The sequence below is a fragment of the Pteronotus mesoamericanus genome, unplaced genomic scaffold, assembly GCF_021234165.1.
Source record: "Pteronotus mesoamericanus isolate MK-2021 breed Mesoamerican mustached bat unplaced genomic scaffold, CSHL_Meso_final contig_50, whole genome shotgun sequence".
Taxonomy (NCBI): Eukaryota; Metazoa; Chordata; class Mammalia; order Chiroptera; family Mormoopidae; genus Pteronotus; species Pteronotus mesoamericanus.
In genome coordinates, this window is record NW_026555186.1 from 42,526,719 (window position 1) to 42,548,658 (window position 21,940).

The 21,940-nt window shown below is 35.4% G+C and overlaps 1 protein-coding gene across 1 annotated transcript in view; it reads right to left on the reverse strand.

The window, feature by feature from the left end:
- Nucleotides 1–9,072: 9,072 nt before the first annotated feature.
- Nucleotides 9,073–21,940, reverse strand: part of KIAA0825 (KIAA0825 ortholog) — a 386,482-nt gene continuing 373,614 nt past the window's right edge. The window contains exon 20 of the mRNA XM_054578604.1: nucleotides 9,073–9,299. Coding sequence (XP_054434579.1) covers nucleotides 9,185–9,299 — 115 coding nt within the window. The 3' untranslated portion in view covers nucleotides 9,073–9,184. The remainder of the gene's footprint in view (nucleotides 9,300–21,940) is intronic.

Genomic DNA, 21,940 nt, shown 5'->3' on the forward strand with positions numbered 1-21,940 from the left:
TAATTTAGTTTTGGAACAGTGTATGTTTCTAGGAATTTATCTGTTTCATCCAGGTTGTCCAGTTTGTTCACATGTAATTGTTCATAATATCTTTTTACAATCCTTAGTATTTCTTTGGTGTCAGCTGGCATTTCTTCTCTTTCTCATTTCTGATTTTATTTATTTGGGTCCTTTCTCTTTTTTTCTTGATGAGTTTGGTTAAAAGTTTGTCAGTCTTGTTTATATTCTCAAGGAACCAGCTCTTGTATTCATTGTTCTTTTGTATTGTTTTTCTAGACTCTCATTTATTTCTGCTCTAATCTTTATTATTTCCTTCTTTCTACTCATTTTGGCTTTGTTTGTTCTTTTTCAAGTTCCTTTTAGTGTGGAGTTAGATAATGTATTTGAGCTTTTTCTTCTTTTTTGAGATAGGCCTGTAATGCTATGTATTCTTCTGTTAGGATTGCTTTTCAGTGTCCCACAGATTTTGGATTGTTGTGTTCTCATTTTCATTTCTTTCAAGGTATCTCTTGATCTCTTCCTTCATTTCATTTGTAGCCCATTTATTGTTTAATAGTATGTTATTTAGCTTCCATGTCTTTGCATGTTTTTCAGTGTTCTTCTTGTGATTAATTTCTAGTTTGATAGCATTGTGGTCAGAGAAGTTGCTTGATATAATTTCAGTCTTCTTAAATTTACTGAAACTTGTTTTGTGTTCTAACATGGTCTAGCCTAGAAAATGTTCCAGGTGCAATTGAAAAGTATGTATATTCTGCTGCTTTGAGGTGAAAATGCTCTGAAGATATCAATTAAATCCATTTAACCTAGTGTTGTTTAAGCCTGCTGTCTCCTTGTTGATTTTCTTCCAGGAAGATCTATCTGTTGAAGTCAATGGGGTGTTAAAATCCCAAACTATGACTGTATTTTTGTCAGTCTCTCCCTTTATGTCCATCAGGTTTTGCTTTACATATGTAGGTGCTCCTATTTTGGGTGTACAAATGTTTTCTAGAGTTATATCCTCTTTTTGGTTTGTTCTCTTTATCATTATGTAGTTCCTTTCTCTGTCTCTTACTATAGCCTTGGTTTTAAAGTCTATTTTGTTGATATAAGTACTGCTACCCAAGTTTTTTCTTCTTTTCCATTTGCGTCAAATGTCTTTTTCCAACCCTTTACTTTTAGCCTGTGTGTAGCTTTCAATCTGAGATGAGTATCTTGGAGGCAGCATGCACATGGGTCTTGTTTTCTTATCCACTCAGCTACTGTCTGTCTTTTGGTCAGAGCATTTAAGCCATTTATATTTAAGGTGATTACTGATAAATACATATATAGTGTCATTTTATCATTAGAATGTTTTCCTACTTTTTTTCTTTCTCTTTTTCTTTATCTTCTTAAAGCAAGCCCTTTAACATTTGTTGCAGTACTGGTTTGGTGTTACAAAATCCTTTAGCTTTTTCTTGTCTAGCAAACTCCGTATTTCTTTTTCAATTTAAATGATAGCCTCACTGGATAAGTAGCCTTGGTTATAGGTCCTTGCTGTTCATCATCTTGAATATTTCATGCCATTCCCTTCTGGGATGAAATGTTTCTGTTGAATATCAGATGCATGTCTAATTGGTGTTTCCTTGTGGGATTCTCTCCTTGTCTTTAAGTCTCATGTTAATTATGATGTGTCTCGGTGTAGGCCTCTTTGGGTCCAACATGTTTGGTATTTTCTGAGCTTCCAGGACTTGTGTGACTTTTTCCTTCACCAGTTGAGGGGAGTGTTTTGTCATTATTTCTTCAAATAGGTTCTCGATCCTTTGCTCATTCTCTTCTGCTGTTGTTACCACGATGTGCATGTTGTTATGCTTCATGTTGTCCAAGATGTTTCTTAAGCTCTCCTCATTTTTTTAAAATTCTTTTTCCTTTTGCTGTTCTGCCAAATTGCTTTTTTCTACCTTGTCTTCCAAAACACTGATTCAATCCTCAGCTTCATCTCACCTAATACAGATTCCTTCCAGTGTATTATTTATTTCAGAGTTTGCATTCTTTATTTTGGCTGGTCCTTTTTTATGGTGTCTATGTCTTTTTTCATGCTATTGAATATCCCTATAATCATTACTCTAAATTCTCTATCTGATAAATTGCTTGCTTCCATTTCATCTACTTCTTATGGAGAATTCACCTGTTCTTTCATTTGGGACATTTTTCTTTGTCTTCCCATTTTGTCTATTCATTGTATTTTCTGCCTGAGTTGTTAAACTAATCAGTAATTAGACAGATCAGTCGTTAATCTAATCAAGCTGTAATTGGCAGCCAGGCTTAAGCACCACGTGGGGCAGAGTAATTCCTGGGGGCAGAGGTATTGCTTCCCCTCAGGCTAATGTCATTCAGAGATTAGTGCCCTGCCTGAGAAAGATGGCCTCTGCAGTATGGAGTATGACTCAGCACAGCGATCCTGGCAGCTGTTCCTTCAGTGTTCACCCCAGAGCCACCAAACCCAGAATCTCCTCAAGTGTCTCTGTTCCACTCTTCTCGCCATTTTCTGGAGCACAGGGTATGTGGCTGCAAATTAAATTTTGTGTGTTGGCCCTTTAAGAGGCTCTCTGAATCTCCAGCAGTCTCTTCCTCACAGACAGAAATCTAGCTGCTTTTCATAGCTGGATGTTATCTGGATTCCTTTCTGGCTCTGGTGCTGTAGGCTGGGGAGCCAAGCTTGGGGTTTAGACCCCAAACTTCTTATGAGTAACCCCCTGGCTTCTGAAGTATCCCTCAAGCACTTCATCTGACACTGTGGAGCCCGGCTAGCCCTCTCGTATCTCCTCCGGACTCCTTACCAGTCACGTTTTGGTGAAGTAGTTTCTTTTATCTGTCTGTGGATGTAAGTCTTCTCTCCAGCTAGTGTTCAGTTGGTTATTTTGGATAGTTTTTCTACAGTTTAGTGGTAATTTCAGATTGGTCCTAGGAGGAGGTTAAGTGTAGCTTCCACTTACTTTGCTGTCTTGGATCTCCACTCATGAGTTAATTTTTTTATATGGTGAAAGATAGTGATCCAGCTCCATTTGCTTTTTCTGCACATGACTGACCAATTTCCCCAGTGCCATCTACTGAAGAAACTCTTCTTTCTCCATTGTATATTCTTGATTCTTTTGCCCATAGAGGTATGGGTTTATTTCTACCTTCGATAATTTGTTTTATTGATCTCTGCATCTATTTTTATCCCAATACCATAATGTTTTGATGACTATAGTTTTTAAATAGCTCGAAATCAGGGTGTGTAATGCCTTCCGCTTTGTTCTTTTTTAAGATTGCTTTAGTAGTGTGGGATCTTTTTTGGCTCCATTCAAATTTTATCATTTTCTTCTGTTTCTGTGAAAAATATCATTGTAATTTTGATAGGAATTGTATTGAATCTGTAGATTGCTTTAGGTTTACTAGACATTTTATCAATATTAATTCTTCTAATCCATAAGCACAGAATATCTTTTCTTTGTGTCTTCTTCAATATCTTTGATTAATATCTTACAGTTTTTAGTGTACAGGTTTTTCATCTTCTTGGTTAAATGTATTTTTAACATTTTATTCTTTTTGTTGCAACTGGAAATGGAATTTTTTTCTTAATACCTCTTTTGCTGGTTCGTTATTAGTGTGTAGAAACACAACAGATTTTTGTATATTGATTTTTGTACACTGCAACTTTACTTAAGTTGATTAATTCTGACAGTTTTTTGGTAGCATCTTTAGAGTTTTCCATATATAATATCATGTCATCTGCAAATAGCAACAGTTTTACTTCTTCCTTTCCAATTTGGATGTCTTTTATTTTTCTTGCCATTACTCTGGCTAGGACTTCCAATACTCTGTTGAATAAAAGTTGCAGGAGTGTACAGCCTGCCTTGTTCCTGATCTGTAGCAAAAGCTTTCAGCTTTTCACCATCGAGTCTGATGTTAGCTGTGAGCTTGTCACATATGGCTTTTATTATGTTGATCTATATTTATACCATTTTGTTAACAGTTTTACCATAAGTGGATTTTGAATTTTGTTAAATGCTTTTTCTGCATCTATTGAGATGATCATGTTATTTTTATCCTTCATTTTGTTAAGGTGGTATATCTCACTGTTTGATCTGCAGTTGCTGAACCATCCTTGCATCCCTGGAATAAATTCCACTTGATAATGGTGTATGATATTTTAATGTTTTGTTGAATTTGGTTTGTTAAGTTTTTTTTGATGATTTTACATCAATATTCATCAGAGATATTGGCTTGTGATTTTCTTTTCTTGTGGTATCCTTGTCTGGTTTTGGTATCAGGGTAATGCTTGTCCCATAAAATAAATTTAGAAGCATTCCCTCCTCTTCTGTCTTCAGAAGAGATGGAGAAGGATTCATAGTAATTCTTTGAATGTTTGGTAGAATTCACCAGTGAACATAGTCCTGGACTTTTGTTTGTGTGGGAATTTTTCATTACTAATTCAATCCCTTTACTAGTAATCAGTTTGTTCATAGTTTTCTTTCTTCATGACTCAGTGTTGGCAGTTCCTATGATTCTAGAAATTTATCCTTTTCTTATAGGCTGTCCAATTTATTCACATATAATTGTTCAAAGAAAAAAAAACAGATGGCACCAACTGGCCTTTGTGTGGGTATTCCATCATGCCCCTAGGTTTGCATTAAGTTAGTTTCCTGCCCCTCAGGTCAGTGCTTTAAGATGAGCAAATAAGCCTTTTAAATAAACTGTGGGTGAGATTGACTGCTTCTGGGCCTGGCCCTGGGGTGAGTGAGTTCAGAGCCACAAGCCCTTTAAGGATTATTTTTAGAATGCTATAGCCTAATGGGTCTCTTATACATGAATCCAGCTGGTCTTTAAAGCTACATGTTTTGGAGGTTCATCTTAAAAGTTGAGATGCCCAGTGTGGAATTCAAACCTTTGCTCCTCAGAGAGGATCTGTGAGTTTTGAGTTCCCATCTCCTTGTGTGTTTTAGTACAATGGGTGGTGTTTTGGGCAAGATGGATCTCAGGTTTCTCCTACCTGCTGCACTGTGTTTTTATTTTCTCATTTGCCTGACATGTACTGATCACTCAGGTAGTTTTTAAGTTTTTCTTTTTCCAGAGGAAACTGTTCTACCTGTAGCTATAGTTTCAGTGTGTTTGTGGGAGGAAGTAGATCTTCCTATATCAGCATCTTGGACCCGAATCCCCCAATGTGTCTTTATTTAAAATTTGTGTCAGTTTTTTTCACATTGGTATAACTCATTTATGCATTATCTCAAATAAGGCTCTCAATAAAAACCTCAATAAGAGTTTATCAAGAATTAAACTGTCTACTTATAGAGAGTCTCACACAGAACATGGCTTATCATAGCTGCTTAATAAATAGCAACAAACACCAGCTTGTTAACTCTTCTTATTCCGAGTTCAGCTCTGTTTCCACTTTCCTACATAGTTCTCTCCATGTAAGATATTACAGGGTCTAAATTCCAACCTATGGTGGACAGACTCCAGGGTGGCTCCCATCATCTTTACCTCTTGGAATTAACACTAGTGTGTGATTGATCCCTTCCCCCTGAGCATGGCTGGAATGAGTGACTTGCTTTAAACCATTAGAATTTGGTAAAGGTAATGGAACACTCATGATTAAATGCATTTGATTATGTTACATATGATTGTGATATTGATCTTTCAAGGAGACTGTCCCCTTCTGACCTTGAGGAAGCAAGAGGCCATTTTGGGAAGACTCACATAGCAGGAAACAGAGGCCGTGAGTCTGATAGGCCTGCTAAGTAATGACTGTTATCAATAACTATGTGAACTTAAAAGGGGATTCTTCCCCAACTGAGCCTTAGATGAGACCACAGCCTGACTGACGCTTTCATTACAATCTTGTGAGATCCCAGGAAGAGGGATCCCAGCTGAACCAAGCCCTGACACTTGACACACAGAGACTATGAGATAATAAATGTATGCTGTTTTAAGCTGCCAAACCTGCTGTGCAGCAATAAGTAACTAATACAGAACTTTACTCATGCAGGTACTTAAAATAATATTTTGAGGGGAAAAAGGTTTTACAATGTTTTGGATTCTTTTAATTCTGGAGAAACAAGAGTTCACTGCTTTACCAATGGTGCTGTCGGAAACATTTCTCAAAGGCAAAGCAGGTAGGTTTTTCCTATCATTATGAGAATACACTGGTTTCATAGTTCCCCATTAAAATTTTAGAACTTTCAGGTGTCATGTTAGGAATGTTTATTTGTGGAGATTACACCTACAGCAGTTTTTCTGTTTTAGTTGTGGTAAAAACATAACAAAATTCTAACCATCTTTAAGTGAATAGTTCCGTAGTGTTAAGTATATTCATATTGTCGTGAAACAGATCGTCAGAACTTTTTCATCTTGTAAAAATGAAAGTCTATGTCCATATAACTACTCTTTTTCTTTCATAGAGTCCCAATGAATCACTATTTTACTTTCTGTTTCTTTGAATTTGACTATATTAGATACCTCATATAAGTGGAATAATACTTTGTCTTTTTTGTGTGTCTTATTTTTCTTAGCATAGTGTCCTCAAAGTTTATTCATGTCATAGCATGTGAGTGTTTTCTTCTTTTTAGGTTCTAATGGAGTTTCTAATATTTTTATTATGAAATATTTCAAGTATAATAAGAAGCATAAAAAATCTTAAAGATTTTTTGTAGAAAATATACTAATTACAAGTGACCTGAAGTTCTTTTTGGCTCACAGTTTATGAACTGGAATAACAGGACACTATGAGTAATCTCATATTGATATACAAAAGAGATAATTTGTTTTTCTCTTTTGTTGTTTGGTAGTTCTATAACAGTGTTTGATAGAGATGATAAAAATATAAAATATCTAAAATATACATTGTTATCTATATTTTATTAAAATTTAACTCATACTGTTTCCACATAGTAACTGCTAGACTAATAATAAGATAGATACTTCTTTATAATTACAAAAATACAGTTAAACAGAATAGTGAAGAAGATATTATCTTACAGGAGGATAATATTTTTGCAGTAAGCATATGAGAAGTCATGAAGTATTCATTCCTGTTGTTAATATATACAAATACAAAATAATTGTGAGAAATTAAACCATTTTGAAATATCACTTCTTATACTTTAAGAAACATATTAAGTATAGAGTCAAAGTGATTTGGTAAATCAGTGTCTTGTCATTTAACATTTCCAGTTATAAATTTTATTGCGCTTATGGCTACAATAATTACACTGAGCAAGTATAGAAGAGAATTTAACCATGAGCTCCTTTCTCTTTTTCTACTTTCTTCTCCTTCCAACTCATCCCATTCTTCTGTTACCATACTTCTTTGAAAAGGGAGTCACAGAAAAAAAATTTTCCTAGAAGAACCAAATTGCTTCCAGGATTACTATAGGAAATACAGAGTTAATAAAAAAAAAATGTTAAAAGATGATCTTTAGGTATAAGACAAAAGAAATCAAATGTGAAATCCTGTAACTTAATAAGATTATTTCATTTAGGTTATTAATCAATTTATTTTTACTTCGACTTTCTATTTTAGTGTCTATCCTAAAAAAACAGTTATGCAGATTTAATACATAGACCCTCACTAAGCTGAAGGAATAGTCAACTGTTGCCTTATGTTGTTATAGAACTGCTTATAGGTTAGATGAAAAATGCAATTCTTATAAAAGTTTATTATAATTTTTTAAATGACATACAGCAAATTTTTAGAAATTGTTTCAACCATGTCATAAAATGCTTGGTTCATGATTTTATAGGGTGTGTCAAAAGTAGGTTTACTTACAGTTGTGAGTACATAAAACAGTTAATTCTTGTATTATTTTCCATATGAACAACTGTAAACCTACTCTGTACTAGCTAAGGAACAGTAGATTCTTTAAAAATAAAATGTATTATCTGGCATGCAGCTGGCTCTATGGCCATTTATGTGTTTTTATGAAAAGAAATAATGCAAGACTTTCTAAGGTGGCCTCTTTCACACTCCAAGCTTTACTCTTTGAAAAATGCTTTAATGCTTTCCTTTTATTATCATGAATCCTACATATATTTTATTAAAATTACAGAACTTGGGAACATGGGCAATCTGAGATCATCATAAAACATGATATACAATGTCATCTGGTCTAAAACAGTTCATGATATAAAGCTTCTCCCAGATGTCCTGTAGATTGCTCTAAAGATAGTCTAAATGGTCTAAATGTCTTCATTGTCTTTTTTCAATGGCATTCAAACAATTGTGTTTATTAACACTCAATTGGATGAATGACTTTGTAGTAGGTATTTGGGGATACTATTGTTATAAACGGAGACTTCACATTATATTGTAAGGCCTTTAAGGTTTTTATAATCTATTATCAGACACTGCTAGGAAGATTATAGTATATATAACTTTACTTGGTATACAAGGTGCTAGAACATGTTCCATTTCTTTAGTGTGTGTAATGTAATGGGAATAAGAGACCAGAAACTATAGATAATGACCTGTTGAGTAGAGATTGCTGGAGTCTGTTTTGAAAACAAATTTGTGAGAAAGATGGTTTCTGCTTGGGAAAAATGGCAAGTGTGTAGCTTGAGCCAAGAGGATGGCTGGCAGTTGCCTGAACATGGAGCCATTGAATATAGAATCTGAAAGTATGAACTGATGTTTAAAAAACCACTATATGCAGAGGTATGAATAAAGCTATATTTCAGGAGAGTGTTCTTTGTAGCTGTGATTAAGATAAATTAGATGAGAAAGAGGCTATGGGAAAGAAGGCTGGTAAGACCTGGACTTGGGATATAGCTAAAAAATTAGATTAAAATTTTCAGATGACTCTCAGGGGGTCATGTGACTCCATTCAACTTAGCATCCAAATGCTGCATTTAAAAATCCTTAGGGAAAAGATATCCAAACATTTCGCCTGTTGTCATAGATACTTCAAGACTGAAAGAAAAAAAATATTTCAAGGGAACACGAGATGGCAGCAGTTATATCATCTAAAGAGAAAGAATAAGAAAAAAACATTTGAAATTATTTTTAAAATAAAATATATGTAGTGCTTTATTTTGTGTGTGCTATATTTCTTTTCAGTACAGAGATTACTCAGTCATTGGCTTCATGCTTCACAGCACATCTGAGGTTCATCCTGACTGTAGTAAAAACCCTACTCCATTACATGTGATTATTTCCTAAAATAAAGCTGTTGCTGTTTTCTGCAGATTACTGTTCTGTGTTATCTGAGGCAGAAGAGTTCTGGATGTTGCAAATTCGTTTTAAATGTTCCAGCTTTGCTTTTTCTTCCTCTTCTAGTCTTTCATCCTTCCTCATTTCCCACCTGAAAGAAAAATCACATCTTAGTATTTTTGTAACTTCCAAACTACAGTCAACACTCAGTTATTCAAGACTTGAATATGTATATTCACTGGTTTATTGAGGCATCTGTTTCTCCTTGTTTGTTTTTTTACCGACTACTTCTTGGGCAACACAATTCATTGGCACTGTTTCTGTAGAGTGGGCCAGGAGAATGGGAGACAAAAATAGTCAAACCAGCTCTACTCCAGGGTAAAGTTTTAAAGTATTGTTTTAAATGAGGTTTCTGTATTTCTAGGTTTAAAAAAAAGTATATGGATTACCAAGATATACACACATGTAAATAAAATCTAGAATTAGAAATCAATAAGCAAATATTGTTCATAGTATTTTTTACTCACTGACCACCTTATCAGTGGATTTAAACTTCGGAGAGGTTTACCAGGAAGACTTTAGTAGCAAGAAGAATATCAAGCTAAACTGAATATCCCTTAAAGATGGGTCAGTCTATTCCTAGAAATAAGATCAAATTTGAAGTAATCAAGTTAAATAACCCAAGGAAAGCAGCAAATTATTAGCAAGATTCCACAGAGCATTTGCTGAAAGGAAAGAAAGAAAGAAAGAAAGAAAGAAAGAAAGAAAGAAAGAAAGAAAGAAAGAAAGGAAGGAAGGAAGGAAGGAAGAAATTACAGGCTTTCTAATTCTGTGTGATTGGGTAATATAGGACAAGGTGTTAAGAATATAGAACTAAGTATGTATATGCTTATATAATCTTGCAAAGTAAATATTATCACAATAACCCAAATATGATTAATCCATCCTTCCCCTCCTTCTTCTCTCATACACGCCACCTCCCAGGACAGGTCAGGGCATACTTAACCCAGCACTCCAATAAGGAATTATCTGCATATACTTCCCTTCTCTTTTCATCCTAGTTCTGCCTAAACCATCCACCATGATATGCTGTCACAGAGGGATTTTAAAACCAATGTTGATACATACTAAAAGACTTGCTACTACAAGGTCTCCAAGGGGATAGGATTTCATTTTTTATTATTTTAAAAAGATTTTATTTATTTATTTTAAGAGAGAAGGAATGGGAGGCAGAAAGAGAGGGAGAGAAACATTGGATGCTTCTCACATGCCCCCAGCCAAGGACCTGGCCTGCAACCTAGACATGTGTCCTGACCAGGAATTGAACTGTCAACCTTTCAGTTCACAAGCTGGCACTCAATTCACTGAGCCACACCAACCAGGGCTCATTTTTTAAATTAAAATTATTGTAGTGACATTGGTCGATAACATTATGTAACTTTCCAGTATACAATTCTATAAGACATCATCTGTATATTGATTGCATTGTGTGCTCCCCACCTATTGTCTCGCCTCCCTCTGTCACCATATATTTGACCCCCTTCACCCTCTTTATCCTCCCCTTGCCTCCCTCTTCCCCTCCGGTAAACTTCATGCATTTTTCTGTATCTGTGAGTTTATTTGTTTGTTTATTTGTTGCTTTCTGTTTTATATCCCACATATAAGTGAAATCATATGGTTCCTGTCCTTTTTCAGCTGATCTATTTCAGTTAGTGTGATACTCTCAAGATCCACCCATGTTGTCACAAATGGCAGTTTTTCATCCTTTCTCATGGCTGAGTTGTCTTCCATAGTATATATGTTCCACATTTTCTTTATACAGCCTTCCATCAAAAGGACACTTTGGTTGTTTCCATGTCTCAGCTACCATAAATAATGCTGCATTGAACATAAGAGCAAACATAGCTTTACAAAGAAATGTTTTTAAAATTTTCAGGTAGATACCCAAAAGGTGGATTGCTGAGTCATATGGTAGCTCTAGTCTTTATTTTTTGAGGAAACTCCATACTGTTTTCCATAGTGGCTATACCAGTTTACATCCCTGTAAGCAGTGTATAAGGGTTCCTTTTTCTCCACATCCTCTCCAACACTTGTTATTTCTTGTCTTTTTGATAACAGGCATTCTAACAAGGGTGAGGTGGTAGCTCATTGTGGTTTTGATTTGCATTTCCTGTAAAGCTAGTGAAGTTGAGAATCTTTTCATATATCTAATGGTCATTTGTATGTCTGTTGAGATCCTCTGCCAATTTTTAATAGCATATTTTGTTATTTTTGTTTTGTTGAGATATATGAGTTCTTTATATGATTTGGATATCAGTATGTTCCCTTACGGGAGGTATCATTAGCAAATATCTTCTTTCATTTAGTTGGTTGCCTTTTTGTTTTGTTGAAAGTTTCTTTTGCTGGGCAGAAGCTTTTTAGTTTGATGTAGTCCCATTCATTTATTTTTGTTTCTACTTCCCTTGTCTTTGGGGTCAAGTTTACAAAAGCCTCTTTGAGACCAAGTCCCATACTTTAGTATCTTTGTTTTCATACATGGTAGTCTAGTTTCATTCTTTTGCATGTGGTGTTTCAGTTTTCCCAACACAATTTATTGAAGAGGCTTTGCTTTCTCCATTGTATGTTTTTGGCTCCTTTGTCTAAAATGAGTTGCCCACATACATATGGGTTTATTTCTGGGTTCTCAATTCTATTTTTCCATCTGTGTGCCTATTTTTCTGCAAACACCATAATGTTTCCATTACTGTAGCTTTGCAGTATAACTTGAAGTCAGGATGTGAGATACCTGTTTCCCCCCAATCCTCCAGAGGTCTTTTTTGGTTCCATACAAATTTGAGGATTTTTTATTCTATTTCTTTGAAAAGCACCATTGGAATTTTGATGGGGATTGTGTTAAACCTGTATATTGCTTTAGGTTATACGGCCATTTTAACCATGTTGATTCTTCCAATCCATGAGCATGGAATATCTTCACATTTCCTTATGTTTTCTTCAATTTCTTTCAACAATGTCTTATAGTTTCAATGTACATAGGTCCTTCATTTCCTTTAAGTTTATTTGTATGTATTTTATTCTTTATATTGCAATTGGAAAGGAATTGTTTTCTTCATTTTTTCCCTAATATTTTATTGTTAATATTTAGGAATGCATTTTTGTACATTGATTTTTGTATCCTGCAACTTTACTGTATTTGTTTATTGTTTTTAATAGGTTTTTTGGGGTTTTTTTGGTGTAGTCTTTAGGGTTTATATATAGAATCATGAAGGGATAGTATTTCTAACAACAAACAAGCAGCTATTCAATGAATGTCTTCCAGAAACTCCCTATTTTACGATAGTTAGAACGTCTGGGTAACAGAGAGCCTGTCATACATGAGCAAAACATTTCAAGTTTGTGTATGTGTGTGTGGGGGAGGGGGTCTGGTTTGGTTTGAGTGATAAAAAGAAAGCATAGGCATTGCATTTCCATAGAAAACTCCTAGTGGGATCCCTGTTCCCGCACAGGTTTCCTTGTTGAAGGGCTAGGTCCAATAAGCCCTGGCTAACCCTGGGCGGTGAGATATACAAGAGAAAAGAAAAAAAGGAAAGAGCAGATAAAAAGGGGGGATTATCTGAGAGTCTAGACCTGGGTTTAATTTACATTTCTTCTTCATCCTCTGCCTGGAATTCTCCTCATCTCCTAGCACCAACCTTGGCTGAATCTAAAAACTGCTATTTCTAGCCCTGTTAGTTTTTCCATATGTTCCCATATGGTCAGAGTTAAGTAATTGGTCATACTAGTTTTAACAACTTGAAGGGTAGAGATTTTTCACCACTGTACTGTTCAAAGCCTTGTTACAAGAGGGAGTACTCCTGAAATCCATATTTTGGGATTTAAAATTTAACCCACAAGGTTTCCTAATACTACTTTCAGGGAATTCTGAAGAATTGTCCCTACCCATTTTATATAGGTGAACTTGGGCATCATTAATTAGCATGTTAACTTGAACTCCTTCCAAGAAGGAAAATAAATAATGAAAGATACTTATATAGCACTATGTGTGAGGGCATTGTTTCAAACACTTGACACATCACTCTTTAAATCTTTACTACAAAATGTGATTATTCCTATTCTATGAAGGAGTAAACTGAAGCACAGAATGTTAATGTCACTTGCCTAGGTATCTTTGAGTTGAAGTAAGGGAGTCAGACTCTGCAGTCTGGGCATGTAAATGCAACACTAGCCATGGTTTTAAAATCATTTTACAGGTATCATTAGTTACTGTTAAAAATAGTTTAAATATTTCATTTCCTCAAAAAAAAAATACAGCATGAATTAGGCTAGGTAATTTAAAAGAGAACTTTCTAAAATTTAAATGCTTTTTTTAAAAAGTTGATTTTTAGAGAGAGAGGAAAGGAGATGGGGGGTGGAGAGAGAGAAACAACAATTTGCTGTTCCACTTATATATGCATTCATTGGTTGATTCTTATATGTGCCCTAGCCAGGGATCGAACCCGCCACCTTGGTATATTTGGACAATGCTCTTAACGAGATGAGCTACCTGGCCATGGCTAAAATTCATATTCTCTTAAAGAAATCCAAGCATGATAAATCAGGTTTGCCATTTTCTCCTATAAAGGTACTAATATTGTATTGAGTAAATGAATTATCTTCTGAATGTCAACAAAATATTTTGATCATTGTTTCCATGTGTGAAAATTGAAAACACAAGCTCTCTTCTCCACTAAAAAAATCTGTATAATTAATGTAATTTAAATGAATTGTATGCATAATAGAATCTAAGAAAAGGATTTTTGAAGCTTCATGACAATTATAGGCACTTCATAGTATAATTAAGCTGTTAGCAATTAATGATATTAGACAAAGTTACTTACCTACCATAAAATTCTTACATTTTCTTTGTGCTTATTAAGAAAAAAATCATTTCATAAGAGAATAAGAAATTATAACAAAGATAGGAGAAACTAGCTATTAAAACTACATTTACTCTAATACTTTACTTTTAGTGACTAGAAGTCTTAAGGACTTGAAGTGTATGATTACCACAAGCATCATTATTTTTCACACCTCTAAATTCTTAATTCCATTTCTAATCCCATTGTCATGTTAGACTTTGTTAACCCAGTTCAAAAACAATTATATCAAAAACTGTTGGAAGAGAAAATAATCTATCAATTTGTTAAACACAATATACTGGCAATCTGTTTAAAATTTCTATCCTTGTTTCCTCTATATATTTAAAATCTATAGTGGAAGCATGTCACTACAGAAACCAGAAAATGTCAGAACCAGCATATTCTAGTTCTGCCTAAATCAGCTTTATGAAGTAAATATATTTTTGTTTCTTCTGACTGTGGTAGTCTGTTCTCTTTCACTGTTGCTAAATTCCCCACCTGCCTACTCTGGGGAAAGAACTGCAACCTGACTTCTACTGGTGGCAGTGAAAATGTATCTTAGACACTGATGAGCAGCAAAATCCCATGAGACCCCACTCATCTGTACCATTATCTTAACTGTCTTTTGGAATGTGTTTATCTGTATGGTTCCTGTGTGGGTAGGTGTGGGAGCTTCTCCTATCCTTGAATCAGGGGTCCCTTTTCCTCTCCAAACACAGCAGGGGACCCTAAAACCTTGGTTGAGATGCACTAACAGAACTAGCAGTCACAACTTTGCTCACCAGCACCGCTCAGATTGTTGTGAATGTTCTCAGGCTTGGTGGGTCTTCCTGAATTTACATACACATTCAGCCCCAGACCAGAGGCATCTGCCTGATCTTCTGTATGTCTATGAATATTAGGTAATTTTATAGGGCTATTACACGTACCAGACCATGTCAAAAAGCTTCCTATTTCTCGCTGTAATGAACAGTGGTGGATTTGGTATCTCTAAAATGAGACACAAAGGGGTAAAAATAAAAACAGTCACTAATCAATGAGTATCTATTCTTGTGATCAATTTCATAGAATGTTTTATTTTAAGGGGCTTTGTGGATACCGTGTGTCAGAGCCAACTAGGAGAGCCACGCATTAAGGGTGGTTAAGCATAAGGTATGTCCTTGGTAGTGTGGGCCCAGACTGTCACAGGGCAAGTCCTGAGGGGTTCTTACTGCCACAAAGACCAGTCAATGGCAGACAGAGAAGGAAGACCAGAATCCGGAGTATGAGAAGTTTTCTGAGGATACCTTCTACTAACAGAAAAGTATCTAAAATCTGAACTCAGTAGTAAGTATCCTGAATAAGAACATAAGCCCTGGAATCACTCTACCTTTGGGATGAATCACCTCAGGCAAGTTTCTTAACCACCCTGTGCTTCAGGGTTTTCATCTATAAAATGGCATCAGAATTGTTGATGGGAACACAGCCGTGCTCATTTGTTTATGTATTGCCTGTGATTGATCTCACTCTATAATGTCAGAGTTTAGTAGTTGTGGCTGAGACCCACTGGGACTGAATGCTCCACAAAGCCTAAAATATTTACTGTTTGGACTTTTACAGGGAATGTTTGCAGAATGCTCTTCTCGAATGGTGGTTCTTCACTGGGTTGACACTGCCTCCCTATGGGGAAATATGAAGAGCAATTTTGGTTACCACTGTCTAGAGAGTGCTTCTGGGACCTGGGAACAAAGATAGTAAACATCTTTAATATGCAACAATGCCAAACGATAAAGAGTTCTGTTCCCAAAGTGTTAATAGCATCTCTGCAGGGAAATATGTGCTCTAGAATTTCTAAAACAGTATTGAATCATCCCTATCTAGTTTGTGATTTTAATTGAAATGGTTTTAGTATTTTGCTGCTTAGAATACTGCTTGCTAAGGATCAGAGGTTTAGAAGCCAGGTGCTTCTTGAATCCCTTCTAAACTCTGTGGTTGTGGCCAAGCCAAATACTGCACCTCAGTTTCCTTATTCATATAATGTGAGTAATAACATTGCCTGCTTCACAGACTTGCCATAAGGATGAAACAACTGTGTACACATAAAACATAAAATAGTGTGTGGTTTACAGCAAACTTTCAATGAGTGGTAATTTTTTATTATTATTATTATTATTATTATTATTTGGCATACTGGTTAAAGTTGAATCACCTCAAATTTCTTCAAATAGCAGAAATCCTGATTGTGACTGATTAAATCAATGGGGAGTTACTCTTCTCACAAAGAAGAAATCCAGAGGTATAGGCATGTAGATCTGATGTCATGATTCCCTTGTCCTTTACCTCATGGTTGCAAGATGGTTGCTGCAACTTTAGCATCATGTCCCTTTTGGAGGCAGGAAAGTGGAAGAAGAGACACACAAGCTACACATGTCCCATTTATAAGAGAAATAAAGCCTTTCCAAGAGCCTTCCCAGCAGATACCGACCGCCTTTTATTAACTATGTCATATTGGGCAAGTTTCATAACCTGTCTGTGGCTCAGTTTTTTCATATGAAGAATAGAGGATGCTAATGGTATTTATCTAATGCATTACTGCAACAAGTAAGTAAGCTATGAAATTCATGAAATCTCGCTAATTATTTTATGAGACTAGAATCAACTGGCTTCCTCAGAGCTCCTGCCTTGATGTTCCTTCTCCTGCTCTATGCCCTTCCTATTGTTTTATCTGATAAATTTTCTTTCTTATAGATATGTGGGTAAAATGAAGTTACTAATATTATGGTAGTTTCACTCAGAGTTCAATTACACATTTCTGTGATCATGTTGTCATTCCCTCTTTCTTTCATTTTGTATTTGTTCACTCTGTTCAGCCTAGCATGGCCAAAGCTGTTTTTGTTTTCTTATAATCCTTTTGTTATATCTTTCAAATACATTCTATAATGATGATATTTAATCATATTATTGGCATTTCCCTTGAAACACAAATAAAATACTTGGATATAAAAATGCAATTTGAAGACTTCCAGCCAAGATGGAGGCATAGGTAGATATACTTTGCCTCTTTTCACAACTAAAAGAAGGACAACAACAAATTTTAACACAAAAAACAGCTAGAACTGCCAGAAAATCAAACTGTATGGAAGTCTGACAACCAAGCAGTTAAAGAAGAAACATTCATCCAGACTGGTAGGAGGGGAGGAGATGGGCAGCCGGGGTAGAGAGGACGTGTGGCAAGGCAGCAGCTGGCAGACCAGGTGGACCCTCATTTGCATGCAGATAAACTGGGAGGAATAACTGGGGAGCAAGACAGACCACATAGCCCAGGGTTCCAGCACAGAGAAATAAAGCCTCAAAACCTCTAACTATAAAAACCTGTGGGGGTTTCAGTAGTGGGAGAAACTCTCAGCCTCACAGGCAAGTTCTTTGGAGAGACCCATGGGATCTTAGAATGTACACAAACCCATGCACCTGGGAATCAGCACCAGAATGGCCCAGTTTTGCTTGTGTGTAGCAGGGGGAAGTGACTGAAAGCCAGTTGAGAGCGAAGCAAGTCGTATTGTTCCATCTCTGACCCCACCTCCATATACAGGGCCACAGTGCAGTAATGTAGGTTGCCCCACCTTGATGAATATCTAAATCTCTGCCCCTTACAATGTAACGGGTACACCGAGATAGGGCCTGAATGAAAGAACAGATCAAAACTCCAGAAAAAAATACAACTAAACAATAAAGAGACAGCCAATCTATCAGATGGAGAGTTCAGAACACAGGTAATCAGGATGCTCACAGAAATGGTTGAGTATGGTCACAAAATAGAGGAAAAAGTAAAGGCTATGTAGAGTGAAATAAAGAAAAATACACAGGGAACCAACAGTGAAGAGAAGGAAACCAGGACCAAAATCAACAATTTGGAGTAGAAGGAAGAGATAAACTTTCAACCAGAACAGAATGAAGAAACAAGAATTCAAAAAAAATGAGGAGAGGCTTAGGAACTTCTGGGACAACTTTAAACATTCCAACATCTGACTCACAGGGGTGCAAGAAGGAGAAGAAGAGCAAGAAATCAAAAACTTATTTGAAAAAATAAAGGAGAACTTCCCTAACCTGGCAAAGGAAATAGACTTCCAGTAAGTCCAGGAAGCCCAGAGAGTCCCAAAGAAGTTGGACCCAAGGAAGCACACACCAAGGCACATCATAATTAAATTACCCAAAATTAAAGATGAGAGAATCTTAAAAGCAGCAAGAGAAAAGCAGAGAGTTACATACAAAGGGGCTCCCATTAGACAGTCTGCTGATTTCTTAAAAGAAACCTTACAGGCAAGAAAGGGCTGGAAAGAAGTATTCAAAGTCATTAAAGGCAAGGACTTACATCCAAGATTACTCTATCCAGCAAAGCTATCATTTAGAATGGAAGAGCAGATAAAGTGCTTCCCAGATAAGTGGATTTCACTTATTATATGAAATGTTAAAGGGACTTATCTAAGAAAAAGAAGATTAAAACTATGAACAGTTAAATCACAACAAACTCCCAACTATCAACAACTGAACCTAAAAACAAACTAAGCAAACAACTAGAACAGGAACAGAATCACAGAAATGGAGGTCACGTAGAGGGTTAACAGCAGGGAGGGGAATGGGGGAGAGTGGTGGAAAAGGTGCAGGGAATAAGAAGCAAAAAAGGTAGGCACAAAATAGACAGGGGAAGGTTAAGAATAGTGTAGGAAATGGAGAAACAAAAGAACTTATATGTATGACCCATGGACATGAACTAAGAGGGGCGAATGCTGGCGGGAGGTAGGATGCAGTGCAGAGGGGAATAAGGGGGAGAAAAAAATGGGACAACTGTAATAGCATAATCAATAAAATATACTTTAAAAATGCAATTTGAAATAAGCACCCTGATTTAATGTTATTATTAAACATTTATGTAGCACTTTATATTTACAAAGTGCTTTATAATTATTTATTAGTTAATTGCACTGCTAAACAACATTAACCATCTGGCCACATTAATGATTTCAAGTTGTCCTACCAGTTTGTAGCTGAGGAGTGAAAAATGAAGTCATATTGGACCTTATTATCTTCAAACAAATCTTTTTGTCTTTCTCTCCTCCTCTGGACAACAGCACAGACTGGCTTCAAAGGAAGGTTCAGATTAGAGAGGAAAAGCAAGACTCTGTTCTCTTCTCCCTGTTGTCCTGTAAGTGTGGGCTCTCCTCAGGATTGAGTCCTAGACCACCTTGTCCTCTCCACTGGTAAGCCTCTCATTTACTCCCATATATTCACCTGTTGTCTCTCCACCTGTAATTCATCTGCCTCCCAAACTGTGATTCAGTATCTTTAAACTTCATTTTTTTCCTAGGTTTTCTAAATTTGATTGTGATTTTCACTTGTATTTCAATTATACTCATCATTCATACACATTCTGCCACACTCAGTAGTGCAGGGTCTTCCTTATGATGTAATGTGAGGTGGCTTTAGGGGATAATTCATGTTCTTAACTCATTGAAAAAGTAGCAACATTAATGACAGAAAGAATGCTGTTTTTTTGAGTAGTAAAGTCATTATTAAATTCTATGGTAAAATTGAAAACTACAGAATTTAATGTTCTTCTTTAAAGACATTTCTGAAGGAAGGCGATGCTAAATAGCTCTTAGTCCCAAAGGACAAACTTTAGGGAGGAGACAGATATGAGGCTACCCTACATTTGAGAGTAACTTAATGGGTATTGTGATTCATGAATAGTTATGGGAAATGTACTATAAACCAGAATATCAGCTTTGAATGTAATCACCTTGAATATAAATGGCACTACTTTTTTATCCACATAACCCACAGGACTTGAAAACTAGTCTCTTCCTTTTGAAGTAGGTCTTTACAATACTATACTTACTAACCTACCTTCTTTCTGATATGTTCTGCAGATGATACACTCTATAATACAACCACTTTTGCCTAATGTATTAAAAGCTAAGTTTTGAGAAATGTAGATAGTCCAGTCCATCTCCTTTAGCATACAGTTAGTGGAGATGGAGCAATCAACATTATTCTTTTCATGTAACCTAGATCATTTATTTATTCCTTAGTTTTATCTTCTCTAAAATAGAATAGTTTAAAATTTCCTTGTAGCCTGCAATTTTTAACAGTTTAAAAGTTTGATTTTTCTCTGAATTTCATACTGAATTTCTATAATAGTTAAATAATAGGGGTCCTACAGGAGAGTTACAAACAACTCTTTATACTGTTTTCAATTAGGGGCATTTGGGAATGAATGGATAGCAAAAATCTTACTCTGATAAGGAGCAAAGAGAGTTTTATAACCTTATTTCTAACATAAGTTAGCTATTCCCTCAAGCTAATTAATGTATGCAAGTTTTGGGAGAATTCAGTAGAAAATAGGAAAGCATTAAGAAAATTTTCCTACAAAAAAGATAAACAGAAATATCATTGATTTGTACTGCTTATTTTCATTTTTGAAGACAGAGTTAAAAAATTATTGTGTAGCCTTCTATGAAATGTAAAGGACCTTCAGTTTTTATAGAATACTATAAATGGCAGACACATCTTTACTCTGGAAAGTTATATAACATTGGCTTTTCTATTAAAATAACCAAAGTTATTCCAAGCCCTCACAAATTTTTTCACCTAATTTAACATTTTAATATCGAGAAAATAAGGTTTATTTGCTTATTTTACAAAAATACATCACTGTTAATATAGTATACAGCTTAGAACTCCTGGTACCCAGTATTAGATATCTAACATATAATATATAGAAATAAATAGAATAGATATAAATATATAGAGAAATATATATTTAAAATATATAGAAATAAATACAGTATGTCTAAGAAAAATACATACTCTATTAAATATCAATACTTGCCATAATAAATTAGCAGTTTGGTTGCTTGCTTCAATCAAAAATTTGTTATATAATTATGACAAATAGCTATATGCACAGTTTATCCAGCTATTTTTGCAAAAATTTAAATTAATATTCTTTTATAAGGTAGGAGATTTCTTTTGCTACTACTAATGCAGTAAAAGGACCATTTCTAAGCTCAGGAATAAGCAGCAAAACCCTTAATTTGAATTTATAGCCTTCAGAGACAATCTGCAATACAACTTAACTGTCCTAACCAATTTATTTTAATTAATATGATTTGTTCTATAGATTTAAGTAGGAGAGTTATATACCAACAAATAGGACAACTAGAATGCTAACAGTAACATTTTAAATAGTTATGGCTTAGGGAAAACATAAACGGAAGCATAGCCATCAGTAGTAATGGAAGCTGAACTTTTCAGTTACTTGTAAATCATCCATATCTCCACAGAGAATTCATTTCCACCAGTGGATTTTTAACATTATAAGAGTTTAGATAGAAGGCCAAGGTCATGTTATTTGGCCAGCATTTAGTGCTGATGTAGACGAAATGGCATTTGCTAAGAGAAGTGTCAGAACTACTATATATTGCCAGAACCGCATTGCTGATTTTTCTTAGTGTAATGTGTAATTTAATGAATCTAAAGCAAGTCTTTTTTCTAGTTTAATTTTGTATACCTGGAAATGCTCATGAACTGTGCTCTACAGACACTTGGTGTCTATACCATTTATTAATTTTTTTATGTTAAAAGGTACTTAAGCTGTGTCAAGCAATACTATTCTTGCTCTAAAAATGAGAAAATCTCTCTCTTCATCAGGAAGGACAGGATTATGTATTTATAACTCTAAAATTTCTGAAAATCAAGTGTATTCTGACTAGTCAGTGTAAGCTGATGGCAACACAGGTATCAATCTTGTTTTGGCAACAGAGATTGGCAGAGCGTTATCCATTGCGCTAACCACTTCTGGGTATAACAGTCTGATTGAAAGCACCATTTTGAAACACATGGTCCAAGGCCTAAAGAGCCT